Source organism: Culex pipiens, chromosome 2 (assembly GCF_016801865.2).
Source record: "Culex pipiens pallens isolate TS chromosome 2, TS_CPP_V2, whole genome shotgun sequence".
NCBI lineage: Eukaryota > Metazoa > Arthropoda > Insecta > Diptera > Culicidae > Culex > Culex pipiens.
This window is the reverse complement of record NC_068938.1, coordinates 45,130,069-45,143,411: the sequence shown is the minus strand read 5'-3', so window position 1 is coordinate 45,143,411 and position 13,343 is coordinate 45,130,069. Positions and strand designations below refer to the sequence as shown.

Sequence of the window (13,343 nt, the reverse complement as noted above, 5' to 3'; positions counted from 1 at the left end):
GTGTCAGTTAGTATGTCAGTTACTTTGTGACCTTCTCGTGGGCTGCGCAAAATCATTTGGTGACCAATGATTCAAACATGAAACAATCTATAAGTTCCGACCATTTTCAACAAATTAAAAAAGCTGAGAAAATAAAGATTTATAGTCAAGGGTCCTGATTGCTCAAAATCAACCACTCCATTCGCGAGCACAAATAGCAGGCGACGCGATACTGCCCTGATGAATTCCTACCGTTTGTCACTTTCAAACCATTCGCTCCCGAACACTCTCTCTACTACTCTCCTTCTCTCTCTGATCGGCTCAGTCTCCGAACGGCTTAGGAAGGCCGAACGTCGCCGATCACTCTGAACTGAACATATTTTTTCTCTGATGCGCTGCGTCATACTCATTGATTTGGGTTGCCTAAAATCAATGTTATCAATTAAATTGTGCATTTATTTTGATTTCATAACATTATAGACACCATTCAAAGAAACTTCCACCAAGAAAAGATCAAATTGATGGCAAACTGAGGGCGTGAAGACAAAAAGACTGCCGCGCTGGCATTTTGTGAGGATGGCTCTTCGCTGAGCATGTTAGTATGTGAGTTTCGTCGAGCGACGGAGTAGGCAAATATTTTCACGATGTATTTGTTCGCTGATTGAACAGTTCGGGCCACTCGCTAGCTGCTTGCGAGTATCATTCGCTCATGAATGCTAGCGGGTTGGAATAGGCGACGAATGGATAGGCGATGAGTGAGTGGTTTCTGTTCATTGAACCGAAAATCAGGACCATTATAGTTATCCGGAAGTGAAGTCAAGTCAGGTCCAAATTGATATTGCTAAACTGTTTTTTTTTTTTTTCTTAAATAATTGTTTGTAATCAGATTTTTGTTATCCGGAAAATTCAAAATCACAACAATTAACGTCATAGTTCGAAATCCGAACACTTAGTAGCATATCATTTTTGTTATAGCTGGCTAAAAATCATGTAACAAGTTGGAAATGTAGAAACATCATCAGGATGTAGTTTAAACAGTCAGTTTTAAGAGAATACATGCAAAATATGTCTTTTCTAATAATTATTCATCAGAATTTTGAAATTAAAATGACTTGTGCTTCGAATCTCGGACACTGATAAAAGCTGTTTCGAAATCCGGACACTTTTGCTTCGAATTCCGGACACTCGATGTTGCTTATGAACCTCACAAATTTGGACTGAAATGTTAGTGAAATGGCATTTTTTAGGTCTCAAATAAGCTGTTAACATCAAAACAATCGATATTTTATATAAGAATTTGCTAGAATTTAAGGAAATCAAAACCATAAATTTGTGCTCTGCCTTCCCGGTCCATCGGACGCCTATGAAATATTTCAGTGAAATGTTTCACATTTTTTGGTAAACTTATAATTTTATTTTAAATAATTGTTTTGGCATTAACTACAGCGTTCAAACAAACTTTAAATGAATGTTGATGTTAGAATTCATCAAATAACACAATTTGACATTCATAATGCGAACTTATATCCAAATAATTGATAAAACAAGATGAGGTGTCCGGGTTTCGGAGCGTCCGGGAATTCGAATCATGACGTTATCTAACCATCCGTTAGAAAAACTCGCTGCATGTTGCACTCCTTCACCATTTGTCCATTGCGTTTAGCAGTAATTTCCCAGAATAATTTCCACTCGCCCAGCATGTTGAACGGAATAGGAACACCGTACGTCCCGTACTTGAAATCTTCCATTATTTCCACGTGCTGAAATTAAATCATCTCAAATGAAACAAGATCGAAGATCCACTTCCAAATTCATACCCCCTTTTTGTACGGGCACTTGGTTTGATTCAGCGTTTTCGTCACAAAATACCACGGCTTCATGGGGTTCAGAATGTCGGGGCAGAAATCCTTGATCAACGAGCTGAACACGCCCGTCCTCCATTCGCCACGCTCCAAATGTTGGGAGGAAAAGTTGAGCTTTAAATATGTATCCGATCAACATTTTTTTTAGGAAAGTAAAGACAATAAAAGCTAAATTTTACCCCGATTGGAGCCTCGTAATCGTCCGTAATGTCGATTCTTCCGTTGATCGTCAGGACCTCATCATCGTCCAGGGTGTATTCGAGATTGGAGAAAAGAACTGCCGCAATAGGGAGCGAATTTTCGCACTCGTAAATTTCTTCGTCGACGTCGACGAGAACTTTGCCCTTTTAAAAAAAGAATTATAATTTAAAATAATCAAACTCGGTTGAAAAAATTTTACCCAAACTAAAATTTTCCCTAACAGGACCACCAATGCTAGAAATTGTTTCATCACGAACAACAAAGAAACCGAACACAACTAGGTTACGTCTGCAAATGAATTTGATTTAAATAGCTGGTATTCCCATGTACTATACATGACACGTGGCACTTACAAGTTGTGCTTCAGAATGAAAATCGCACCATTGCCAATGAACGGATACGATTGATTGTAAATACACAAGCCATTGGCATGCAATTTTAGTCTGAATCAAACGATTTGAAAACGTGTATTCGTTGGATGCTGCGCAGTAAAATAAAAGTTGAATGTATTAGATACACAGAAAAAAAATCATGGTAATATTACATCTGGGATTGGGTACATCTTTTATGTCAGAAAAAAGGTGTAATTTTACCTCTGGAAATGAGTAATTTTACCACTTTTCTGGTGTAATGTCACTTTTTCAGTCTAAATTGAGTTAAAATTACATCATAAAAGTGGTAATATTCAACCTTCCAAAATTACAGCTTCCAAATTTACATTATTTTTTACTGTGTAGTTTGGCTAATTATTTACACAATATTTTAGAGGAAATGTATAACCTAAATAAATCTTTACAATTTATTATCAAGGACATTTTGTCAATTTTTCGACATTGTTTAGTTACGTAATTCATATGTGAGTTTAAAGTTCAAAATCCAGTTTAACCATGAAAGAGGTATTTAACATTAAGCTTTTACAATTATGAATTTTTGGATCACAGATCAGAAATAAACAGTAAAAAATTGTGTAAATTTGGAAGGTGTAATATTGGATGTTTGAATATTACCTCTTTAATGATGCAATTTTACCTCGATTTCGACGGAAAAAAGCAGGTTGAATATTACCTCTTTAATGATGTAATTTTACCTCAATTTAGACTGAAAAAGAGACATTACACCAGAAAAGTGGTAAAATTACACATTTTCAGAGGTCAAATTACGCATTTTTTCTTTGTGCTCCTTCCTACATGTAATAATACCATGATTTTTTTGCTCTGTAGACGTAAAACTCAAGAAAAAAATCTTGAATATCTTTGTGAAAATTCAAACTATACAGAAAAAAATCATGGTTATATTACATCTGGGAAGGGGTACATCTTTTATGTCAGAAAAAAATGTGTAATTTTACAACTTTTCAGGTGTAATGTGTCTTATTCAGTCTTAATTGAGGCATAATTACATCATAAAAGAGGTAATATTCAACCTGCCAAAATTACACCTTCCAAATTTACAAAAAATTTACTGTGTAAGATGTCTTAAAAATAAATCTGTTGTGTTCATTTATGAAACTTTGAAAGTTTTACCGGTTAAACCAACCTTGCTTGAGCAGCCAACATTGTTTACCAACAAAATTAATTTTACTACCCGTTAACTGTCAATCCTGCACCCAATGGCTCTCTAATGAGCTTGGGTTTCAATGCCCAGTAACAAAACCCCAGTTGCACCGATCCGTGTCAAATTTTGGCAAAGGGAAAGAAGTGTGGAGCGCTTTTTTATGCGCTACCGACCGAGCGCCACAACCAAGTACTAAAAGCTCATAAAACATGTTTTTACGACCCGCTCGACGGTGGCGTAGTTTTTAGTAATACCAGTGTAGGTATATGCAAAACAAAACAACCTCGCCCGAAAAAAAAGTCGTCCGTCTCTTCTCGTTTTTGTTCCAGGTTGGCTGCATTTTCCACTTAACTACATACCCGGCTGGGGGCCTCGTAAACTGCGTACCGAAAAGAGAGCTTTTAATTTATATACATGCGCCTTAAGCGGGCTAGCGATACGCAATTTTCGTTTATTATACAAATTTAACTGAAAAAGCGAGAGAGTCAGACGAACAGAAAAAAATTGAGGAGTTTGAGATGTACGATTAAAAAAAAGGCTAAGCGTAAAAGAAGACACCAAGCACGAGAAAAGTGCACGCGGCAACGCATGTACGCGCGGACGCACAATTTCGGAGGTAACATTTTGAAAGGTCGTACCTTTAATATATCATTTATACGCGATTTCAAATAAAATCTAAAAATCCACAATTTTTCACTTTAGGAAAAGGTAGAACAATAACTAATGTGACTTTTTCAAATGCTACCAAACTTGGAAACGCATACACGCACTTTTTGATAGTACGTTGATGAAGGAAAGTGGATGTGTTTGAAAAGAAAGAAAAAACGGATAAAAAACCAGCAGATGTACAATAACCGAATAAGCCCCGGAGAGAAGGAAATAAAACGTATAAAAATTGTTATACAAAATAACAAACGCTAATGGACGGGTGGAGTTTCCAGTGAAAAATATTAAATGAGAGTTGATATCATACGTTGATCTCGGTTTTGTCCAATTAAATCAGTAATCAATGTATGCAAATGCATAATTTGAAGCCTTATATTGGTACCTTGAGTATGTTCCTTCGAGTATGTATGCTTTTAATGTTTGAACATTTTTTTCAAGTACAAAAAATTTTCTCTCTAATTTAAAACATTTTCTCCAAACAACGAAAAAACAAATTTTTGAAATAAAAAAATACTTCTAACTAAACTTTGTTCACAAATTTAACAAAAAATATTGATTTTATTGCAATAAAAAAACATAACTTTAATCAATAATGCATTTAAAAAAAGTTATGATAAAGCAAAAAAAATTAAAGAAAAACAGAAAACAAAAACAGTTGAGGGTTTAGACTTAAAATAAGTTTTACCTACTTTAAACTTTTTCGGCGACCTCAAGCCAAAAAATCACACCATATTTGCACTGCTCTCCGCAAAAGTCACGTCGTCGTCGTTCGCGTTTGCCTTCTGCGCAGATCACGTTGCTGGACCGTGCGGATTGGCACCTTTTTTTTTTCATTATTATTTTTCGGTCGATGGCGTCAATTATTTTGTTGATCACCGATGAACGCACCAACACTTTACAACCCCCGACCACTGTTGCTTAATTTGCAAACAAATAAAAATAAATAAACAACTAAAGCGAAAACAGAAAAATGGTGGACATTTTACGAAAACAACTTTCCGGTTTGGTAATTTCTCTTTTTTTTTGTATCTCGTGGAGGCTGTACACGAAAATGGCTTTTTAGGGGGGTTATTCCACCAAAATTTTCCACGAATAGGTTCTCCATGAAAAATGTGAAGCAGCTGTCATACCAAGGCAAGCATTTGTAAATCAGCCGTTCAAGGACCACCCTAGCCATCCCATTTACAACTCTTCAGAGGCACCCCCTCCAATGCCGTATTTGTGCATTTTAATTAGCATTTAATTAGCGACACCTCGCTGAATTTTAGCTCTTATCCGTCCTCACGCGCTCAAACTTTTTCGCTGTGTTTGCGCGTTGTAAAAGTCAGCAAAGGTGTGTGTGTGGTTGTATTGGTGGCCTCTAATCTCGGCGAAGGCAACAACGATATGGCATCATCATCCGTCGTCCGTCGTGGCCAGAGGTCAAGTCAACAAGGCAAAGCCCGCACCTTAATCTGTGCCTGGAAAAAGACCTTTGACTAGCGCGTGAAAGTTTTGCCCCTTAAGGTGAGAGCAGAGTTGGAAAAACGACACTCGTGAAATGATTGATGCGGGTTCGTAGCAACCTTTATCAAAAGTGTGTCTTACTATTTCTATTTATTGTGTTGAATTTCCAAGTCACGGTCATCATTTTAACGTTCAAATTCGCACAGTCGTGCGAATTGGCTAGCCCTAATAGCATTTTCAATCCCTCTCTAGGCGTGGATTAAGGTGATTTACCTGGCCTTTTCCTTTATTTGATTAGCATGTGCCTAGAGCGTGATTTGAGACGTCCTGTTGTGGGATAGATATTATTCGAAAACTCTAACAACAGTTGTCAAACAAGACAATTAAAAAAACATTTAAAGAAAAACCAAAACAATAACAATACTCTTTTTTTTTTTTGGGAGGGTGGTCCAGCCGCACATCGTTGATGTTGAAACCTCTAAACTGGGCCCTCGTCCTGTCACGTCCGTCAGTAGTCTTGTCGTACATTACAACTAGAATCAGATCTGCCAATGAATTAGTACACTTCGACCAAATAAACACTGACGCTGTATGGATCTGACTCTAGAATAAATGCACAGTTGTGTGTTATTCATAAGCCCAACTTATTCAATTATTCATTTAAGTCCAAATATTCATTTGCTAACTACTTTGGATTGAAAATCTAAATTTTAATCTAAAATCCTCTAAACTTAATGTTCAAAACTAAACGTTCCTTTAACTTTTGCAGTACTACTTCTATAAAAAAAACAATAAAAATTTGTGAACTAATGTACAAATAGGATAGAAATCGCGATTTTAAAAAGAAATGATCATTTACGTCAAAAAATCCGTAGTTCCTCGATTCGCAACAATGGTCAATACAACCATAATCCGAAAACCGTTAGTTCAACAGATCAACGAATTTTGTCCGATATCATTACATTATTGATTGATCGAGACTCTATGGACAATTTGACATAAAAGAATGCCTAGTATTCTACATCTATCAAAGTTTATTGACAGCATTACTCTAACATAACAATTGCAACTAAATTTATCATCAAATAGATTTGGAAAAGATACAGATTTAGGGGGAGAGGGGGTAATATGCACCCCCTAAGGGAAAACTGTGATTTCTCAACCAATACAGCATTACTGTGGAAGTATTTTGTTCGATGTTCTAAAACAACTATTATTCTTCGTCATCCATGCGAAAAAAGTCTTAAAAAACCTCAAAATTGTTCGAAAATATCCAATTTCTAAAAACATTTTTGATTCATTTCAAACAACCATGCGGGGCAATATGCACCGCAACATTGGGGCAAAATGCACTACAACAACGGGGCAGAATGCACCACAACATGGGGCAAAATGCACCGGGTAAAAGCAGTTTTCACTAGTCACCACTAGATGACACCGCTGTTTTTACAAAGGAGCATCACAGCGGTGCATTTTGCCCCGATCACGCTTTTTGCAGAAAATTTAATTAAAAATGCATTTTTTGATGTTTTTGGACTCATCTATCTACAGAATAATGAAGATTATGGCAAAAACTATATACCTCAACACTTACAATATCAATAAATGCTTTTTATACTGTCCAAAAATCATAATGAAAGTTCAATGAAAATTAGATGAAAACACAACATTTTAAAGTTTTGCAAATTACATGACCTGTTTCTATATTACGATGCTCAATTTTTTCCAGCATGGTTTAGCAATGTTAAGCTTCCAATTTCTATCATTTTCCCCCGGATAATTCTTCCAATTACTGAGAAAAGCAGGGGGTGCATTTTGCCCCGGGGGTGCATATTACCCCCTCTCCCCCTATTTTAAACAAGCCTTACCCGACAAACTTCGTTCTGTCTTTTTTTCGTTTGTTGACGTTTTTTGATTTTTTGCTTATTCAGCCTCCTGTGATCAAAATATGATTTTACGTAACTTTCTCCATACAATTTACCTATGCTCCGGAATCGGTTCCAGAGTGGCCAAAGTGTCAATTAGTTAGCGTAAGAACCTTCCTTGGACTTATACGAACCCAACGCAACAAAGAGCACCTCGATCCGACGTTCCGTGTTGAATTGATTCGCTTTCGAACAAAACCGTCGAAATTTTATATATATATAGATGCTAGTGCTAAGCAACAAATCAAATGTACTATCCTGAAGTCCCACCTAAATCCCACATTGTGATAGTGAAAAAGTCACAGAAGCAGCGGTGTCTTGTGCAATTGTGATATTTTCACTATCGGAGAACTACCTAGTTCACGAAGACAGCTTATCGGTCAACGCTTAAACCCTGGGGCTGCGACAAAGCGAGTTCTCGTAGCATGAAGTGGTGTCCATAGTGCTTATAAAAAAGAATGTATACCCAAATATTAACTAATGCACTAGGATCAAATCATGCCCCTTGACTTTACAAGGCCCAGGGAAAAAAACCAAAACAATAACAATACTTGAACAAATAATACAATAAGTTGATGAGATGAGATGAAAGTTTAAAAAAATGTATTTCACAGCTTTTTTTTTTTTGTATTTATTACTTAGTTTATTTTCTCTTTCTCTAGTTTTTCTTCCATTATTTTTTAAGGCTTTATGGAGTTTGTCCTGTAGATTGTTAGAAGTAGTTATAAAACAAGATCGGTCTTTTTTTGTGTTGAAAAGACCTTCCCATAGCTCCGTAGCTCGGAGGGCTCGACGTCGGTTGTTTGTGTGTTAAGCCCTCTCCATAGCATCGTAGCTCGAGAGGCAACGAAAATCATGACCTTATCTAGCTAACAGAAAGAAGATCGGAAGGTACTTGATGGTTGAGTTCGTCGCGTCTATTCCGTAACAAATTCATGAACTAAATGATTATATAATTAAAAATCTGACTACGCTATCATTGCAGCATTGCGTTTAACACCTCATCTATATCTTCTATATATATAAAAAATTTCGACGGTTTTGTTCGAACGCGAATCAGTTCAATACGGAGCGTCGGATCGAGGTGCTTTTTGTTGCGTTGGGTTCGTATAAGCCCAAGAAAGGTTCTTACGCCAAAAAGTAACAACTTTGGCCACTCTGGAACCGATTCCGGAGCATCTGCAGATTGTATGGGAAAATTTACGTAAACTCAAATTTTGATCATAGGAGGCTGAACAAGGAAAAAGCTAAAAACGTCAACAAACGAAAAAAAGGAAAAGACGAAGTTTTTCGGGTAAGGCTTGTTTTATAAATAAATATTATTTGGTTTTATCTTTCCACAGCCGGCTGTCTAAGATTAAACCATTTCATTAAAAATTAAACAACAGTTAAACGGGAAATGTCTCATCCGCAGTATCCGATTGTTTGCCTTGAGAATAAAAAATAATACCTTTTAACAAACACCATGATTTTGGGTCGCATCATCATCTTCTATGGTGAATCCTGACCAAATACCCTAGCTTACTAACAAATTTTCAGGTTCCTGGTGCTCGTGGGGTGTAAGCACAGAGTAAATCAGCTGCCCTAGTAGCAACTTGCGCTAACTAACATTCCCGTCCCTTAAAATCGAGATCTACAAACTGACATGGCGGGCGCCGTTGGTGACCAATGACTGTTACCTATTCGCAACTGATCTTGTTTTGGCAATCATGGTGTTTTATCTTTTCAGCGCATTCATACATGCTGTTGATAAGGGAAATACCACTTGATAGTCGAAGCCTATGATCAGTAGTGCTGGAAGGATATTACGGTTCTGTTCAGCAACGGAGAAGGACAACCATGGGTGGTCTCTCATGCTCATGCTCATTATTTTTTAAGGCTTTATGGGTGTAAGAAAGTATCTACACGGAGAAAAATCAGTTCTCAAAATTGTGAAAAAGCGTTCATGAAATTCGGAACCACAAAGTGTTCAAATTTCATGGTACGTTTTTCAAAAACGAAGGTACCATGCAATTTGAACACTTTGTACACGGTTCCGAATTTCATGAACGCTTTTTCACAATTTAGGGAACTGATTTTTCTCCGTGTAATCAAAGTTGGCACTCGGTTTTCTCAACTTTGTATCTATCAACCGGGACAAACGATTGAGATTTGATCGGGTGTTGGTCACATTACATGTGGTAATGGTTACAGATTTTGTGTAAAAAATTTACTTCAGAAACGGGTGAAATTTTCACACTTTTCAACACATTATTGTAGGAAAAATTACACAAAAAATAGGTAATAGTAGGCCATCAAATTTATAATCTTCTATTATTAAACTTTTTTTGACTCTGTAGATTCCTATTTAAATGGAAATGTTCAATCAATTCATTTAATTTAATTCTTTGTTTAAGCACAACTTGTGTAAAGTTTCTATCCTAAGCTGAAATGTGGACAACCTTTAAACAACAAATCGATGAAATTCAAAGTTGGGAACAGAGTTTGCTGATACTGAAAGAAAAAAGTTACAAAATAACCCTCGAAATAGCTAACCGATGGGGGATATCTAAAGGAAAGGAGGTTATATGTGATCAAACCGAAAATAAGTTTTTCACCTGAAAAATTTATTTTGGCTTCATACCAGGCTGGGTTTCGTAAGAAGAAGTACCGACTTCAAGTCCCTGGAAATGAAATCACCGTTGAAAAATATTTCTAGAATTTCCGAAATTCAAATGAACATAACATTAAATTTTCATTTTCAACACCAGAGCAGAGTAGTTCTCTATAATTTCGCATTTTGTTTTCGCGATTTTTTTTTATTTAGATCAAATTTTGTCCGTGCATTCCCTAGATGTCAAATGAAGTAATTTTGCGTCATTAGTTTTTCCATACAAGTCTCTATACAATTTTGGGGGCTGGTTTTTGAAAAAAGAAATCTTTTGAGTTATAGTACGTGACGGTACAAAACCTGGTTTGGGAGATTTTAAAAAAATAGGGTATTTGGAAAATATCAAAAACCTGGACAAAAAAATATTATTATTATTTTTAGCCAATAAAACTAAATGAACAATAAATATAAATAAAATATATCGTTTTAAAGCTTTAGCTACCTTCAGGTATAAAATTTCGTTTTTTTTGGGTTTTTTGATTTTAAAAAATAATTCTTGTAAGAAAATCACAACTAAAAAACAATATTCTTGAAAAACTGAGTAAATTTCCTGTAATTTTCTCTCTGGAACTTTGAAAATCCAGCAATTAGTTTCTAAAAAACAGCCTTACAGACAGTGTCACCTAATAAGCCTTATTAATATTATAATTTTCAACCAACAATCTCGGAAACTATTGATCCGATTTTCAATGTAAAAATTTAAACTTTGGCAAAATATTCTGAACTTTTGAATTTTAATATTTGAAAAAAAATATAATTTGGTATAAAATATAAATAATCAAAATTATCTATTTTTAGACCTTGTTTGGAAAAAATAAATATGCAAAGTGACTACTTTTGACAAAATATTTCATCCAAATTAAAAAAATACAAAGAAAAGTTCGTTTTTCGGAATCGTCAAGGACCACTTCGTAAGAAAAATCTTTTCATGACATGACTTTTGTGATAAAAAAAAAATTATAACAAAATTTTATAACTAACCATAATAAAGAAGCAAAATTGACTGCTGACTGCTAATTTCAAATTACTTCAATAAATAATTGGTTTAGAATTAACACTTAAAATACCAAACGCGTGGAAAACTCTGTTTTTATATGGAACCATCTAGTTTTCCGCGCGCCTGGTAGTTTAAGTGTTAAAGTCTCAACTACTATTTCAAAATGTTTGCAAGGGTCGCAGTTTATTTTAAAATAGAAAAATAAATGTTGAACATCTTGGAAAAAGAAATGTTGTAATAACTTTCATTTGCAAAACTTAACTTTTTTACTCCTCATTTTTATTCTACAAATTTGATCAGAATATATTTGCATGTTTTTTTTTAAATAAATAATAAATTAGAACGATTATAAGTAAATTGCATATGTTTTCTGGGAAACCCGAGAATATCACGATTTTCGAAAATTGTCGAAGATAATGTCGAATCTTTTTTCTCCATTATGCAATCTGTATTCATTTTATATCCAGATTACAGTTATTTACGTTAAAAATGATATAAAAAGTTTGAAGATTAGAAAACAAACAAACAAAAAACTCTTATTTTATTTCAGAAACCAAACCAGCTTAAATTAAAGTTTGAGCATTTTGAACCATTCAGCAAATGATCAGAAAGGATAATCGAAGTCAATAAACATCGACATGTGAGCAATCCCTTCCCATTATAAGAACACACACAGGAAATACCTCGCCTTGTCCATCTCTAGCGCTCATCCGGGATGACGACTCTACTGGACCCAAATAAGAAAATTCCACATAGTAGGAGGTATTCCACCTTGGACCAATCGCTCTCGATCACATTTCTCGCCTTCAATCTGGCGCGTTTGGTTTTCAATTTCGGGGTTTTCTTGGCCTGCACTGGTGTCTGTCAACCTCGAATGGATTCCCGGGATGACGTGATTAATTTACACCAGTGTTAAACCGGGGAAATTTTTTAAGATTTTCCCTTTGACCAACCTTCGCCTTTCGGTCCTTTGAAGAACAAGAAAGAATCAAGTGATTTTTACCCAAACTTGGAACGACATCGGATACCCTGGCTCTCTTTCCCTAGTTAAGGTCTGTGAAGATTTTTAAGGGGACATTACCATCCGAGTACAGCTCAAAATATACACACAAGCTTCTTTCATAAGGGAATAATTAAGCGTGTGAATTTCTGATTTATGAAACTTTATATTCGTCATGTTTCGGTTTGGTATTTTTTTTAGGGGGTTTCAAACCGATATGCCACCGCCGTCGTCGACAACTGGGACCGGCCTTAGCATCAAAACTCCAAGGGGAAATTGGACGACGAAGCCAGACATCGGTTCTGTGCTGTGGCTTCATGTTTTGGGTAGAACAAGAAACACGAAGAAAAAGACCCTGCTGCCAGTTTTTAACATGGGGAATCCACTCTTCTGCTGGTTTGGGGACTAAAAACGAACAAAAAGGGAAATTGTTCGACGGCAGCCAGGAGATTGGTTATCGAAATTGGTTGACTTCCTTTTGGAAATTGCTTTTTTTGTTGGAGGACTGGACAGGACCTTCCAGACCATCATCAGCTGGAGCTTCTCGGAATTATGATGTGTTGAGTCAGGATTTTTGACACCTGATAACTGTTTTATATTGGGAATAATTCGTTTTATTTCAAAATAAAATAAAAATACAAGATTCGTTCAAAGTCAAGATTGATTATTGTAAGTTTTCCCATACCACTCAACCAATTGCCCAGAAATCCTCCTTAACCCTCAAGGCACTCTCACAACATGCACTAAGTGTCCCACTGTGAGCCCTATAGACTACCGAAATCCTTGAAGTGGCAATTGTACCCCTTTTCTAACGTCACACATTCGTCATCCAACAATCCAAAATCGTCATACATTACGCCAGTTGCAAGTCCTTTTATGTTTTTTTTCCTTCATACATTTGACATGCTTTTCGATTCAAATGCCACTGCGCTGGTTAGTACTGCTGAACACGTCAATAGTTTAACAGTAATTCACAGCGGATCCCGCATCTCTCTCACTCTCACGCGCTGGAAGACCTTCGTGAGAGTCCTCTACGGCACTTTCTTCAAGATTGGCTCTACTC

General features: G+C 36.0%; 2 protein-coding genes across 3 annotated transcripts in view; both read right to left on the bottom strand.

Moving 5' to 3' along the window:
- The window catches only part of LOC120416772 (inositol-pentakisphosphate 2-kinase), a 321,616-nt gene that overhangs the window by 255,263 nt on the left and 53,010 nt on the right, over positions 1 to 13,343 (bottom strand). The gene's annotated exons all lie outside the window — the stretch shown is intronic.
- Positions 875 to 2,316, bottom strand: LOC120423463 (uncharacterized). Its single transcript, XM_039587287.2, has 4 exons — positions 2,242 to 2,316; positions 2,021 to 2,185; positions 1,797 to 1,955; positions 875 to 1,739 (listed from the first exon to the last, which is right to left on the bottom strand). The coding sequence occupies exons 1-4, from the start codon at positions 2,290 to 2,292 to the stop codon at positions 1,578 to 1,580; spliced, it is 537 nt and encodes a 178-aa protein (XP_039443221.1). The 5' UTR covers positions 2,293 to 2,316; the 3' UTR covers positions 875 to 1,577.